The sequence below is a fragment of the Octopus sinensis genome, linkage group LG14 (genome assembly GCF_006345805.1).
Source record: "Octopus sinensis linkage group LG14, ASM634580v1, whole genome shotgun sequence".
Lineage (NCBI taxonomy): Eukaryota > Metazoa > Mollusca > Cephalopoda > Octopoda > Octopodidae > Octopus > Octopus sinensis.
Genome location: NC_043010.1, coordinates 28,320,126 through 28,336,762, shown reverse-complemented (window position 1 = coordinate 28,336,762; position 16,637 = coordinate 28,320,126). Strand labels below are relative to the sequence as shown.

Sequence of the window (16,637 nt, the reverse complement as noted above, 5' to 3'; positions counted from 1 at the left end):
AAGGCTAATTGATTACATCGACCCCGCCGTGCTCAAATGGTTCTTATTTTTAAAATGAGAAAAATAAATGCGCCCTTTTAAAGCCTAGTCAGGCTCTAGGGCCGGTTACCCGGTTTTTATGGCGTATGTGTTCCCCAGCTGGACGGGACGCCAATCCATCGCAGCGATACTCATTTTTGCCAGCTGAGTGGACTGGACCAACGTTAAATGAAGTGTTTTGCTCAAGAACACAACGTGTCGCCCGGTCCAGGAATCGAAACTGCAATCTTAAGATCATGGTGCTGATACCCTAACCACTAAACCACGCACCTCCACGGTTCTTATTTTATTGACCCCGAAAAGATGAAAAACGAAATCGACCTCAGCGGAATTTGAACCCAGAATGTAAAGCCTTTGTACATACATACATACATACATAATACTTTCTACTATAGGCACAAGGCCTGAGATTTCGGGGGAGGAGCTAGTCCATTAAATCGATCCTAGTGTTCAACTGATACTTATTTCCATCTACCCTGAAAGGATGAGAAGCAAAGTGGAATTTAATACTAATAATAATCCTTTCTTCTATAGACACAATGCCTGAAACTTTGAGGAAGGGGGATAGTCGATTAGATCGACCCCAGTACGCAACTGGTACTTAATTTATCGATCCCGAAAAGATGAAAGGCAAAGTCGACTTCAGCGGAATTTGAACTCAGAACGTAGCGACTGACGAGATAAGTTAAGCATTTCGCCAGCATGCTAACAATTCTGCCAGATCGCCGCCTAAATGATTTCAAATTTTGCCACAAGGACAGATTAATAATAATAATAATAATAATAATAATAATAATAATGATAATGATAATAATAATAATAATAATAATAATAATAATAATAATAATAATAACGACAACAACAATAATAATAATAAGAAGAAAAAGAATAATTATAATAATAATAATAGTAATATGCCCTGATGCAGTACCAGGCAGTGGCTCTCGTGGCTTCTGATCTTAACTGATTGGAAGTGTTATCATGTACATTGTTTTGTCTTGGTGTAAAAGATGGGCTACAGCGAATATTCTGCTCAATATCACAGATTTGCTTGTTAGTTGTTTGACCTTAACCAGTTGAGCATGTCCCTTAGTGGCTGACGATATGTGCATCTCTGATCACGAGCAGAAGTAGTGGAGGAGCATCATAGCAATGTGTTGAGAGGGATTCTTTGGGGTTTGAATAATTCACCTCTGGAAACATGGGCGTTTTGTTCAACATCCTTAAACAACCCTTATTCAGGAACCTTTTGAGCAGGATGAGTTACTCGACCAGAAGAAAATTCTAACTGGGCCCCACCTGCAAGATCATGTGCAGTTTATCTTGATATGAGATCACCATGTCGCGCACATATGATTGTGATGCATGTGCCTAGTGTACCCTTATCAGACGGGTAGTCATGATGGGTATACTGGGCTTTGTATATTTTACCCCAGTGTCCCTTTGATGGCATGCACTGCTCTCTCACTCAATAATAATAATAATAATAATAATAATAATAATAATAATAATAATAATAATAATAATAATAATAAATGCCCTGATGCAGTACCAGGCAGTGGCTCTCATGGCTTCTGATCTTAACTGATTGGAAGTGTTATCATGTACATTGTTTTGTCTTGGTATAAAAGATGGACTACAGCAAATATTCTGCTCAATACCACAGATTTGCTTGTCAGTTGTTTGACCTTAACCAGTTGAGCATGTCTCTTAGTGGCTGACGATATGTGCATCTCTGATCACGAGCAGAAGTAGTGGGGGAGCATCATAGCCATGTGTTGAGAGGGATTCTTTGGGGTTTGAATAATTCACCTCTGGAAACATGGGTGGTTCTTTCAACATCCTTAAACAACCCTTATTCAGGGACCTTTTGAGCGGGATGGGCTACTCAACCTGAAGAAAATTCTAACTGGGCCCCACGTGCAAGGTCATGTGCTGTTTATCTTGATATGAAATCATGTCGCGCACGTATGGTTGTGATGCATGTGCCTGGTGTACCCTTATCAGACGTGTAGTCATGATGGGTATATTGGGCTTCGTATATTTTATCCCAGTGTCACTTTGATGGCATGAACTGCTCTCTCACTCAATAATAATAATAATAATAATCTTTTTTTATTAACTACTGAGGGTTCGTACAAAAGCCTGAGGACGGTACAGGGCAATACAAAACGAGTGGGATTGGGACGTGTAAATAAAGGGAAAATAGAAAGAAAATAAAGAAAAAAGAAAGAAAAAGCATTAAAAGTTATAACAGTTAAAATCCCCCAGAGAGGGAGACTCTCAAGGCTGCTTGTGGAAAACCCCCACAAAAAAAGAAAACATGATCATCTTGACTTCTAGGGCAAGTGCCCTCTCCTCTCCGTCTATCCTTGATCTAGAACTGCATACTTACTCAGGTCATTCGTGCTACATTGACCCATCTCTTTGACAAAATTGTTGGTGAGCAGCACTTCCCTCCCTACTCTCACTTCCCTTTTCAAGTGGAACTGGAAAAATTTATGAGGTCTTGGCCAAAGAGGAAAGTGTCTGTCTTTAGCCCTTTCGACCTCGTCCACCACACAATCTCTTTCACTTTAGCCGTCAAACAAAGAAACACTGCCTGCTCTTCCCAGCCAAAGAGGGCGGCTGAGCGATTTTCACGATAAACTCAGCTGATAACTGCATCCATCCAACACACAACAGCAGGTGTTCAACCCACCAGTCAGCAATGCTCGGACACTGCACGAAGGTGTGCAGAACATTATCATCACTCTGCGCACATCTCGAGCAAGCCCTGCTGACGGCACTCCCATGCCTGTAGAGTTTATCCCGAACCAGCAATGCTCTCCAGTAGCACTGTCAAGCCAGGGATTTTCTGGAACTTGTCCATAAGTATCGGCTCAAAAGTCTTCAAGTCCAAGAAAGACGTTTCTACAACTTCTTGTTGGAGAACCTACCATCGAATGATGTTGCCTGTACGGGTACACGACGTACCACATGTCAGATGCCAAAATGATCATAGAGCAAGATGAGAGGTAGTGTTTTGCTCAAGATCACAACACACCACCTGCTCCAGGAATCGAACCTTTGACCTTGTAATCATGAGTGCAACACCCAGGCCATTATGTCACCTGCCCACTGCTAATAGACAACTCTTACCTATGTTTGTGCAAGTGTTTCAAATCAAGTGGGGCTTGCACTATACCACAGCAAATCTCACAAGCAACACCAAGAAGGCCAGAGACAAGCAAAGTGTATATCAGACTCAGCAGAGCAGCAGGTTTTATATTCGAGTAAACCTTCCCCTAGAGCAGGGTTTCTCAACCATGTTTTTAACCTATGGATCCCTTTGATTACTATCTTATTCTCGTGAACCCCCATAGCCATTCGATATTTAAACGCTAGTTTTATCAAAACTTCTTTCAAAATTCTAATTCTGCTTTTCACACATTAACTTGTGTAGGTTGAACTATAAATAATGCAAGAAAGAAACCAAGCTGATTCGTGTAATACACACCAATTCACACATCTAAAGCAGAATGTTTTTCAGAAGCCCTTAAAATACTATTGTGGATCCCTAATTTACTAATTTGTTGCGTGGACCCTCCAAAATCTTATATGGACCCCGGTTGAGAAGCCCTGCTCTGGAAGGATACCTTAACAAAGACCCCTGGTCCCTCAATCCTAGTGGGCTTACTGTACCCTCGGACACCATTCCCAAGTGTTTTCACGGCTCGTCTTTCATTTGCTAGTTAACCCATAGCTGTGGCCGTGACAGGTGCTACTACTTGAGGTTAGTGTATACCAGGAAATGTGGCTAAGAGGTGGTCCCACACTCCTCAAAACCCTGAAACTCTTGAATCAGTGCCCCAATTTACTAACAAGTGTGTAAATATGCACGTGAGCTAAACGATAGTGAATATGATATACATACATACAAGTAAACAAAGAGAGAGTGAGAGATTGAAAGAGAGAGAGGGAGAAAGAGAGAGAGAGAGGAAGAGAGAGGATACAGAATGTGACAAGGCTAGCCCTTTTGAATTACCGATACAGCTCATTTTTGCCAAGTGAGTGGGCTAGAGCAACGTGAAATAAAGTGTCTTGCTCAAGGATAAAATGCAGCGCCAGAAATCAAAATCACGAGCTTACAATCTCAAGTCGAATACACTAATCAAAAAGCTACACACCTCTCTCTCTCTCTCTCACACACACACACACACACACACACACACACACACACACACGTGTGTTTAATATTCTTTTCTACTCTAGGCAAAAGGCCCGAAATTTCTGGGGAGGGAGCCAGTTGATTAGATCGACCTCAGTACGCAACTGGTACTTAATTTATTGCCTCCGAAAGGATGAAAGGCAAAGTCGACCTTGGCAGAATTTGAACTCAGAACATAAAAACAGATGAAATATCAATAAGTATTTCGCCCAGTGTGCTAACGTCGCTGCCAGCTTGCTGTCTTGCATGTGTTTAATATTACAGATTTCTTTAAGATATACAAGCAAACTGCGTACCCTACTTAAAGCAGTTATATTGATGAAAGCCCAACAGGGCCGAAATACACACTTAACAAGTGGTACTTCTGCTGCTGGACAATTTCCACCTGCTACTGATATATTTCTGTGGTTTTTAACCCTGTACATGTATAAGAGATGCTGTCTTGAGACAAATACCACAGTTTATCAGGCTTTCAACGATATATCTGCTTTAAGAGCAAAACAGATTATTAAGAATTTAAATAAAATGCACATGTGTACACACGGTTTTAATGTTTATACCAGTTTTGTTGTAGTTTATATCTCTATACAATATACATCCTGTAGTTTTAATCTATACAAACTGCTTTTTATTTTTTAGCCCTTCTCTCTAGTCAGACATCTCACTGGTTCACCTAGGTCCACCAAGTTCTTTGAACAGATTTTCTTTCAAGCTACATGAGAATATGTTAGCCTTTCTCTCGACTCACTTTCATTTTTATTTTTATTTTTATTACCAAAAGGCGCAGGAGTGGTTGTGTGGTAAGTAGCTTGCTTACCAACCACATGGTTCCTGGTTCAGTTCCACTACATGGCACCTTGGGCAATTGTCTTCTACTATACCCTCAAGCCGACCAAAGCCTTGTGAGTGAAAGCCCATCGTATATATATATATATATATATATATATATATATATATTATATATATATATATATATATATACAAAAAGCAATAAAGATTCAAGTTAATTTAAATGAATTTACTTGAATAAGGTACCTAACTTAGATGCACCAAAAAAAACTATACTGTTTTAACAATACAGTAATGTGGGGTGATTATAAGCGAGAAAGAAGCAACAAGAATGGATAGGTTTTTAGTACAATCGTTTCATACAAGGACAGGCTTTATTAAAAGTTGTAAAAATTACAGCATATAAACGTGTCCCGTACTCATCAGCTAAAATACATGTGAGTTCTCTAGACATCCTAGTGGTTGAGGCTATACTCATGAAGTAATGTAGATAATTAAGTAACATAAACAGATTTCCAAAGTTCATGAACTTTGGAAATCTGTTTATGTTACTTAATTATCTACATTACTTCATGAGTATAGCCTCAACCACTAGGATGTCTAGAGAACTCACATGTATTTTAGCTGATGAGTACGGGACACGTTTATATGCTGTAATTTTTACAACTTTTAATAAAGCCTGTCCTTGTATGAAACGATTGTACTAAAAACCTATCCATTCTTGTTGCTTCTTTCTCGCTTATATATATATATATAATATATATATATATATATATTATATATATATATATATACAATAATATGTTACATTACTCGGTAGTCAAGATAAAACTCTGAGTTTCAGATGCCGAAGTGGAAATCCACAACACCATCTCTTCGGTTATCTGGCTATTTGAAAACGCTATGAAAAAATACCGTTAAATAAACGGAAATTACTGTGTTATAACTCTGCTTGCCTGCGTACTTATACATCGCTCGCATTTTTCGTCATAAAAATTATATAAAAATACATTAAAAATATATAAAAATATATAAAATCTTCTTGGGACATAACATAGAAAACATGTTCTATCTGTTTTTTTTAGGGGACCAAAAACGTAACAGAAATTTAGTCACATGTGGGCATGATCCGAAAAGTTCTGTCCTTGTATTTAGACATACTTATAGGAAACTCTTCAATAGACACAATTTAAAAATTAGTTTTAGTTCAATACCAATTTTAAAAACATAATCAAACATAACATACAAAAAACACAACAAGAAAACAGCTGTTCATGCAGGAATAAAGAATTGTGCCCGCTAAATGGAGCTTGCATGTCCAAGACCATCATATATGAAGCTACCGTAAACTCTATAACCACTAAAAACACCGTTTCGACGAAGAAATACGTGGGCCTTACAGAGGGTAATTTCAAGGCCAGGTTCAATAACCACACTTTGAGCTTTAGGCACTGGAACAAAAGAAAAGCGACACAATTATCTAATCATATTTGGTCTTTAAGAGATAATGGTGTCGATTATAACATACAATGGAAGATTTTGGCCAGATGTAAGCCCTATACCAACGGCAGCGGAAGGTGTGGTCTATGCGACATGGAGAGATAGCTTATCTGGAAAAGCAGCTTAGACCCTACTACATGTCTAAATACAAGGACAGAACTTTTCGGATCATGCCCACATGTGACTAAATTTCTGTTACGTTTTTGGTCCCCTAAAAAAAACAGATAGAACATGCTTTCTATGTTATGTCCCAAGAAGATTTTATATATTTTTTATGTATTTTTATAGTTTTTATGACGAAAAATGCGAGCGGTGTATAAGTACGCAGGCAAGCAGAGTTATAACACAGTAATTTCCGTTTATTTAACGGTATTTTTTCATAGCGTTTTCAAATAGCCAGATAACCGAAGAGATGGTGTTGTGGATTTCCACTTCGGCATCTGAAACTCAGAGTTTTATCTTGACTACCGAGTAATGTAACATATTATTGTATAGATAAATTTCCTCTATTTACATAATATTGAGGTCTCTTTCTTTCTTTTGTTATCTTACCGTTTTATCAATATATATATATATATATATATATATATATATATATATATATATATATATATATATATATATATATATATATATATATGTATGTATGTATGTATGTATGTATGTAAGTATGTATGTATGTATGTATGTATGTATGTGTAGGCGCATGGTTCAGTGGTTAGAGCGTCGAGCTTACGATCGTGAGGTTGTAAGCTCGAATCCCGGACCGGGCTGCGTGTTGTATTCTTGAGCAAGACACTTTATTTCACGTTGCTCCAGTACACTCAGCTGTAGAAATGAGTTGCGACGTCACAGGTGCCAAGCTGTATCGGCCCTTGCCTTTCCCTTGGATAACACTGGTGGCGTGGAGAGGGGAGGCCGGTATGCATGGGCGACTGCTGGTCTTCCATAAACAACCTTGCCCGGACTTGTGTCTGGGAGGGTAACTTTCTAGGTGCAATCCCATGGTCTGTGTCGTGACCTAAGGGGGTCTCAAATATGTATGTATGCATGTGTGTGAGTTTGTGTGTCTGTGTTTGTCCCCCACCCAACATTGCTTCACAAGTGATGCTGGTGTTTTACGCGGTTCGGCAAAAGAGATCAATAGAATAAGTACTAGGCTTACAAAGAATAAGTCCTGGATTCAATTTGCTTGACTAAAGGCGGTGCTTCAGCATGGCCGCAGTCAAATGACGGAAACAAATAAGAGAATAAAAGATACGTTGTGAGTGATCCTTTACAACTGTTTCCCAGAAATGCAAAACCAATTCTAAGAAAAATGTATACTTGAAGATATTATATAAGTGGGCACCAGTGTTCATAAAATTAGAGAATATTATTATCGTCATTTACTTTCACTATTTTACAACTCAAACTGCATCTTTTTATCTTTTGCTTGTTTCAGACATTTGATTGCGACCATGCTGGGGCACTGCCTTGAAGAGTTTTGGTCCAACGAATCGACTCCGGCACATTTTTGTTTAAGCCAAGTACTTATTCTATCGGTTTCTTTTCCCGAACCACAAAGTTACGGGAATGTAAGTAAACACACCAACACCGGATGACAAAGCGGTGGTGAAGAACAAACACCGATATAAAGACAAATACACTCACACACACACATCCTGGCGTCCTACATGTTATAATATATATATATATATATATATATATATATATATATATATATATTATATATATGCATGTGTGTGTGTGTATGTTTGCGTGTCTGTGTTTGTCCCCCTCAACATCACTTGACAACCGATGTTGGTGTGTTTACATCCCCGTAACTTAGCGGTTCAGCAAAAGGCCGGTAGGATAAGTACTAGGCTTACAAACAATAAGTCCTGGGGTCAATTTGCTCGACTAAAGGCGGTGCTCCAGCATGGCCACAGTCAAATGACTGACACAAGTAAAAGAGTAAAAGAGTATATATATTTACATTTGTGTACCATTGAAACCAGCTAGTGCAGACGGTTCGTGGTAAGGCTTTGTTGCTGTGCGTTTTGGGTTGGCTGCACAGGAATCAACACATTTCACTAACAATGTTGTTGACGGGTTTAACATAGCAGATGGCTGGTTCGTAGATTCGTGACTGAGAATGTTGTTTACTAAAAGCTGTGCATACAAGCTGATAATATTTGTGCCCCACATACTCACACATTTACAGGTGTGTGTGTGTATAGGCATGTAATTCAAGATGATAGTGTAATACTATATACATATACACTAACAGACAGACAGAAAGAAAGAGCAAGAGAGAGAGAGAGAGAGAGAGAGAGAGAGAGAGAGAGAGAGAGAGAGGAGAATATACATATCTATCATACCCTATTACAAATTTAAATGATGTTTCTCTGTCCATACATTTTTATGTTCGTTAACTCCTCTCTCTCTCTCTCTCTATATATATTATATATGTTCGTTAACTCCTATATATATATATATATATAATATATATATATTATATATATTATATATATATATATATATATATATTTATATTCTTTGTATATATATATATATATATATATATATATATATATATATACAGTCAACTCTCGCTACTATGCCACCGCGCTACTATGCCACTCTCGCCACTATGCCACTTGTAAACTGAAGCGCACGCAACTTTTCGAAATTTTGTACTCCTACATTTTGTACATTTCGTATTTGTAATCTTGTGGAAAAGTTCAGAAAGTAGCACACAATGTCAGCTCAGAAACGCAAGCGGACTGAGTTTACGCTGAAGGAAAAGAAGGAGATTATCGATGCTGCGAAAAACGAGCCGAACCAGTCTAAGCTGGCTAAAGAAATAAGCAAGAAATGGGGCATCGAAGTCAAGAGAACCACGGTGAAGGGCATTCTCAACAAAATGGATGCAATCGAGGCAGCCATCAACGTTGGAATTCCATCGAAGCGCATGAAGCTGACGCAATCTCACAACCCGAAGCTCGATGATGGCGTGCTAATGTGGCTGAAACAAACAAGAGGACAGAATCTGCCGGTCAGTGGTGATCTTTTGAAGGAGAAAGCAATTAAACTGGCCGAGCTTATGCACATTCCGAACTTTATGGCAAGCGACGGTTGGCTAGACAATTTCAAAAATCGTCACGGCATCACGTTGAAGACAATGCAGGGCGAAGCTGGAGCGGTGAATTCTCAATCTCGTATTAAGTGGCAACAAGAGGTTCTCTGGCCCTTGCTCAGGCAGTTTTCCGCGAACGACGTGTTCAACTTGGACGAAACTGGACTCTTTTGGCAACTACTTCCGAACAAGACCACGGCTTTCAGGGGAGTGCGGTGCACAGGGGGAAAGAAAAGCAAGCAAAGAATCACTCTTTTGGTCGGAGCAAACTTAAGCGGCAGCGAGAAGCTACCTCTTCTGGTGATCGGAAATTCCAAGCAACCTCGTGCGTTTAAGAACAAAGAGATTCCTGTGAAGTACAAAGCTAATTCGAAGGCGTGGATGACAGCAGAAATATTTGAAGAAATGTTACACACGTGGGACGGACAACTCGGGCAGCAAAACCGCAAAGTGTTGCTCTGTCTCGATAACTTCTCTGGTCACCCTTCTGACGTCCACTTGGACAACATCCAAATGCTCTTCTTTCCGCCCAACACGACAGCAAATTCCCAACCAATGGATCAAGGAATCATACAAAATCTTAAGCACCATTACAAAAAGCTCTTGCTGTCCCGCCGTCTCGAAGCCATGGACGAAGGAAACGAGTTTAAATTTACATTGCTCGACTCTCTGCACGTCGCTCGGCGTGCATGGGAGCAGGTCAGTGAATTGACGATTAAGAACTGTTTCGCGAAAGCCAAGTTTATTGAAGAGGAAATACAAATAGAGCCAGAGGATGCTGAGCTGTTCGAGATCTGGAAAGCTTTACCTCCCGAGGAAAAGACACACGAGAACGAAACAATTGAGCTGTTTGATTTTCTCAGTGCTGACGATCGCCTCGTAACTGGAGGATCTTTCACTCTAGAAGAAATAGCAAAGGAGGTAATGCATAACGAAGAGCCGGTGGAAAGTGAAGACGACGAGGTAATTGTGGAAGAGGAATACGTTTCGTTTGCAGATGCCCAGAGAGCATGGAGAACTATCCGAAAGTTTACGCAGCAGCAGAGCAGCGGAAAACCCAGCGTCATGCAGGCGTGTGATAGGCTAGACAACGAAATGAATGAAATCCGCCGAAAGAAGATGCGTCAGCCGACAATTTTTGAGAGCTTCAGGTTTAAATAAAAGCAATCTGAACTTAATAAACTTGGATGTCTTCTTTTTACCATTGCATTGAACTTCTTATTGGCCTTACTTCCTACCCTATGAATTTTTATTCGTATGTTCAGTAAATTTTTTGTTATGTAGTGTTTAGATAACAGACCCTCTGTACTATGCCACTCTCGGTGCTATGCCACTTTGGCTCAGTCCCGCAGGGTGGCATAGTAGCGAGAGTTGACTGTGTATATATAATATATATATATATATATATATGTATGTATATATGTGTATATGTGGTGTGTGTATATATATGTAATATATATATAATATATATATATATATATTATATATATATATATATATATATATATATATATATATATATATATATATATATTACATATTTACTGTATATATATCTTCTTCTCTATATTATAAATCTGAAATGCGAAAAGTTTGTTTGTTTGTCTGGTTTTGGCATTGAGAACGGGTTAAAGGCCACTAGATCCCGTTGGATTGACTCCAAAATTTACAGAGACATGTAAAAGAGTGAGGATGCCAGTGGGCTAGGTTAGAAATCCCTATCTTAAAAGTGTCGTTGCTAGGGCCAAAAACGCACTTTGACAAGTCTACTCTCATTTTATGTATGTATCTGTCTTCCTCCGTCACTCACTCTCTTTTCTCCCTTCCCATCACTTTCTATATATAACGTCGTTTAACAGCGTCTAACTCCCCTTAATTTTCTCTTTATAACGTCGTCAAACAGCGTTCTATATCTCCCCCTCATCGCCTTCGACAGCGCTTTCACACACACACACTCTCTCTCTGCGTTTGTCTGCTTGCATAGACAGAATTATCATCGCCACCACCACCACTACACAATCATGAGAACAAATATTATGAATCAGATATTTATTGGGTTAATTTATATGTGTGTGTGTGTTCTATATATAAATATGTATATATAATGTATATATACAAAGTGTATATATCTGTATTTATGTATATTAAACTTTTTAATACTTTTTGATAGTTATATATATTTAAAAAAATTATAAATATAAATTAATAATTTTAATTTTAAATTTAAATAATTTAAATTTTTCAATTTTATATTTTATATATTTTGTATATTGTATTTTTATTTTTATGTTTTGGTTTATGTTTTTCACTGTTTGATTTGCCTAATAGTGGTTTTATCTCTAATTTAATTTATATATATATATATATATAATTTGTATACATTTGTATATATAATGCGTACACACACACACACACACACACACACACACACACAACACACACACACACATATATATATATATGTGTGCATTATGTGGTCGGTTGTGCTGAAAATATGCACACCTATGTTAAAAGTGCTGGCGAGTTTGCATGGCAACTATTTTTTCCCTCAAATGAAAGGCGTGACCTCTAGGACAAAATTCCTCATCTTATAAAATGTGACCCGAGTAGACCCGAATGAAATCGGGTTATATTAACCAAAATGTGAAAAGAGCCTTTAAATCGTCAATGTGTTGCCGTCCATGATGAAGAAGTTTTGAATGCTTGCCATGGTGAGTCTACTGTCGTGAGAAAGAATCACTTCAAAGCTTGGTGTTTAGGAATTTTCTTTTACATCAAGTTCAAAATTTTACGCCAGCCGTTAAACTGCCACTATGTTACTGTCCGTCGTTAAGAAATGCCAGCCATGGTGACTCTACTATCCTCAGATTCTATCCTTTCAAACTTTGGTTTCCAATATTTTTTTATTTTTTTTCAGCTCGCAAGTTCGTCTGTCTCTTTTAAATGTTAGTGTTTTGCTTTCTGCCTTGAAGCAGACCTTTCCGTTGTCACTGCCTGATATTTATGATTGATCTTTCAAACTACTTTCTTTCTCAACTTACTCAAGATCTTTTGTTGTTTATAAATGGGAGAGAAATAGATAGAGAAAGATAGAGAGTAAGAGAAAGCGAGGGAGAGTCCGAGAGAAAGGAAGAGTAAGAGAGTGGGAAAGGGAGAGAGAAAGGAGAGAGAAACAAAGAGGGAGAATCATCATCATCATCATCATCATCATCATCATCGTTTAACGTCCGTTTGACCGTTTGGACGGTTTGACCGGGGTCTGGGAAGCCAGGAGGCTGCACCAGGCTCCAGTCTGATCTGGCAGTGTTTCTACAGCTGGATGCCCTTCCTAACGCCAACCACTCCGTGATTGTAGTGGGTGCCTTTTTCGTGCCACCGGCACAGGTGCCACGGGGGGAGGGGTACTGGCAGCGGCCACGATCGGTTGGTGCTTTTTACGTGCCACCGGCAAAAAGATCCAAAGACCCTGATAGAATATGTACTAGGCTTACTTACAAAGAATAAATCCTGTGGTCGATTTTTTCGACCAAAGGCAGTGCTCCAGCATGGTCGCAGTCACATGACTGAAACAAGTAAAACACTAAAAAAAAAGACTATGCCATCTTAATCCTGAGCAAGGTCGGGTGTCTCTGCTAGTATATATATAATATACCCTGCTTCTCTGAGCAGTCAGAAGTTCAATTTATAGCAGCAGTAAGCCTATTTTTTTTTCTTTTTCACATACACTAAAACGATAACATCACTTTCTCTTTCTTCCTTATACAGGCGTATGGGTGTGATGGAGTAAGGCCACAAGCCCCGATGAAGTCATAGGAGTGGAGCTCATCTCTCTCTCTCTCCCTCTGTCCGTGCCCGGTTCTGAATGTAGTTGATTTCTTCCAGAGAGAGAGAGAGAGAGAGAGAGAAAGAGAGAGAGATAGAGAGAGAGAGAGAGGATTTGACCTCCATACTAGACTGTTACTTTATCAACAACACCGGAAGGATGAAAGACAGGAAAGTAATGATTTTTTTAATTGCCTACCAGAGGCCAACACAAAGGGTGGGCAATACAATGGAGTGGAGGCCGGGTTCAGCTTCGACCCCGCAAACCACAGTCCGCCACTGAAGCCTTGCCTTACTTCTATGTCTTACAATCAAGTGGAGTCACTCATTCTCAACTCTCGCGTCACATCCTTACATCTTTTACCACATCACGCGATACCGCAAAGCATTTTCTCCGACACTAACCATTCCTGCCAACTCACCATTTGTTCAGCTCAATGGTATTCATGTACAATATACTATTGTTCGTGGCTTTCGGCCATTCTACTCATCGAACTCATGTATTATCTCTTCTGTCAACTAATTATTGCCAAAACAATCAGTCAACAGAGTTTTTACTAGATTTCAGATTTTACCCTAATTTTTGGTTTTTAGCAACCAATTGTTTAAAGTGTTATTGAGAACCAATTATTCTTTTAAAAAATGAAGTTAGTCATACTTTCGTAACCTTTGAGTCCAAACGAAGGCCTGACCAAGCTTTGAAAATGTAAACAAACAAAACACTTGTAGTTTCTGAGCTGTTTTTACGATCTTCTGATCGTAAAATTCAGGTCAAAGTTGAATTTCAGTCAATATGGAATGGTTATTTATATTTTCCACTTTGAATTGTTCGTGTAAATATAAATTAGTTTAATTAAAACCGTATTTGTACCTTGGCCATACCACTGACACATATTCTTCTTTTGTAATGGAAACAAACCTAAATCTATTCTATCCAGTAAGACGACTTACCTGGACGAATGCAACTCATCCACGCCATGTGTTCCCATCTTCCATCGCAGTCTTCACATCTTCAACTTGATATTTTAGAATTTGTTGTGTGGATCACGGTTGAATGTTGTTAGCTAGCTACGTTTGATTCCCAAAACGAATCAGACGAGTTCATAGTTGAAATAAATTTACTTGTTATATAGGTTATTACAGTAAATGTACAATTATACACAAAGCATTTTTTTTCTGATAGTCACCGTTTGGGTATGTACGTGGCTAAAATTGAATATGGCTGTAATTAAATCATGAACAGAACAGATAAGGAAAGTCTGCCTAACATTACCAAAGAAATCTTTTTCACTCTTGGCTGAAATTCAGTGAAAGAAAACTCGACGTTGTAAGGACTAGCTAGTTCTGCTATCCTGGGCCATGCTCTCTCTCTTGTTTGCTTTGGCAAAAGGTGAAGATTTGTGTTCTCTGGTAGCTCTCTCAAACTCTGCAGCTGATCTTGGCCTGATTTTGTTTTTATAACGCCTTTTAACAATCACGGAAAATTCAATTATGTTCTGTGATTAGGGCATGATATTTCCTGCAAGCTGTTTGGTCAGTGATCAAGGCACTTTGCCTGACCCAAGTGTGGTCTGGATCCAGCTACCAGGGTTGTGAGGTTTCAATTCTAGTTCTCACTACAATATCAAGTGTCTTCTATTTGATATGGGGGATGTTCATTAAAGATTTCGCCAGATCAAGTTCTGATTATTGCAGGAAATAGAACTTGTACAGATATAATAATACATGTCTCTACTTGGTACATTGTAAATTGCAGCTCTCCACTAGTATTCATTTGTCTTTTAGGGCAGCTGAACTGGACTAAGGTGTTATAATGGAGGCAGTTGAATGCAGATCAGTGATCAAGATCTTATACTTGAAAGATCGTACACCAAAAGAGACTTTTGATGAGAAGAAGTTTATGGTGATGATGTACCATCATACGACATAGTCAAGCACTGGCATCACCAGTTCAAATGTGGTTGAAAAAAGTTTTTTTTGAATGAGAAGCGCTTTTCAGATTATGGTGAACTTATTTCTGAGGTAAAGTCTTGGTTCCAGACGCAACATACCGACTTCTGTAGGCAAGGTCTTCACAGCTGTACAAAGCGATGGGAGAAGTGTGTCATCATTGGTGGTAGCTATGTAGAGAAGGACTAATAATTATGCCAAGTTTCATTTATCCTAGTCCTTGGGAAGTGGGTGAGGGGAAATCTTTAATGAACCCCACTCGTATAAGCTCTTCTTGGTCTGCTGATAACTATGTCCATGCAAGGGTTTCCAGAGATTGGAGAAGGAGATTGAAGCGGTCAGATGAAAACAAATGTTTATTTCTATTTGTTAAATCTAGAAGAAGGGGCACAGCTCATGACCTTCACTGGTCCTCCAAGACTGGTGAGAGATTGATGCTGTTAATGCTCTATTAAAAATGTTGTAGATCAACATCTGCAGGAAAGACATGAGCAAGGAGGAGATGCTCATGTTGTGGGGATAAAGGATTGGGTAGAATGCTTAGTGTAGGAAACAGTACCAAGGGTTGTAAGAAGTGACAAGAGGCACCCCAATCCACTTCACCCTTTGCATCACAAGAAGTGACAAGAGGTGGAGTAGGTTGGGGATGGATGAGAGGTGAAGGTACAAGACCAGCCAGCTCTCAGGAGCAGAGACCATTATAGTATTTATAGGTAAAACAGAGAGGAGACAGCTTCCACATAGGCTAAAGGCTGGAGTATGATGGAGCACCAGTCAGCAGAATGGCCCTTCTTTGGATGTGATCTAGTATTTCAATATGTGTAGTGGCTGCACCATCCCAAATTTGGATGCAGTACCACAACAAGAGCATCAGCTGAGCCTTGTTAGGGATCAGTAGCTGCTTAAATTTTGGAGGGTGGTATGAAAGTGTATCAGTGCCCAAATTGTACCCTTTCATCTTAAAGTGACTCGTTGGAAGAAGTGTTCCTTGATATGCGATGTCTGATGAGTCTGATAACCAAGAAGTTCTGCAAGGGAAAGTTGAAAAGAAGTTTGAAGTGAGAGACTATGAGACCGTACAGGGGTAAACAAGTAGGACCACTCACCTTAATCATGTGGAATCTCAGTTTGCTGCTTCTCGCCAAGGTGCAGTTATCACCAATGATCACTGTAGTGGTGGTCACTTGCTCCAACAGACTTTGATGG

General features: G+C 39.0%; 1 protein-coding gene across 1 annotated transcript; it reads left to right on the top strand.

The window, feature by feature from the left end:
• Positions 1-9,281: 9,281 nt before the first annotated feature.
• On the top strand, positions 9,282-10,820 carry LOC115219296 (tigger transposable element-derived protein 4-like). The gene has a single exon (XM_029789457.1). The coding sequence runs from the start codon at positions 9,282-9,284 to the stop codon at positions 10,818-10,820; it is 1,539 nt and encodes a 512-aa protein (XP_029645317.1).
• The last annotated feature ends 5,817 nt before the right edge of the window (positions 10,821-16,637 follow it).

Excerpts from the sequence above, each read along its gene's own strand:
- LOC115219296 (XM_029789457.1), top strand. The coding sequence starts at position 9,282 with ATGTCAGCTCAGAAACGCAAGCGGACTGAGTTTACGCTGAAGGAAAAG.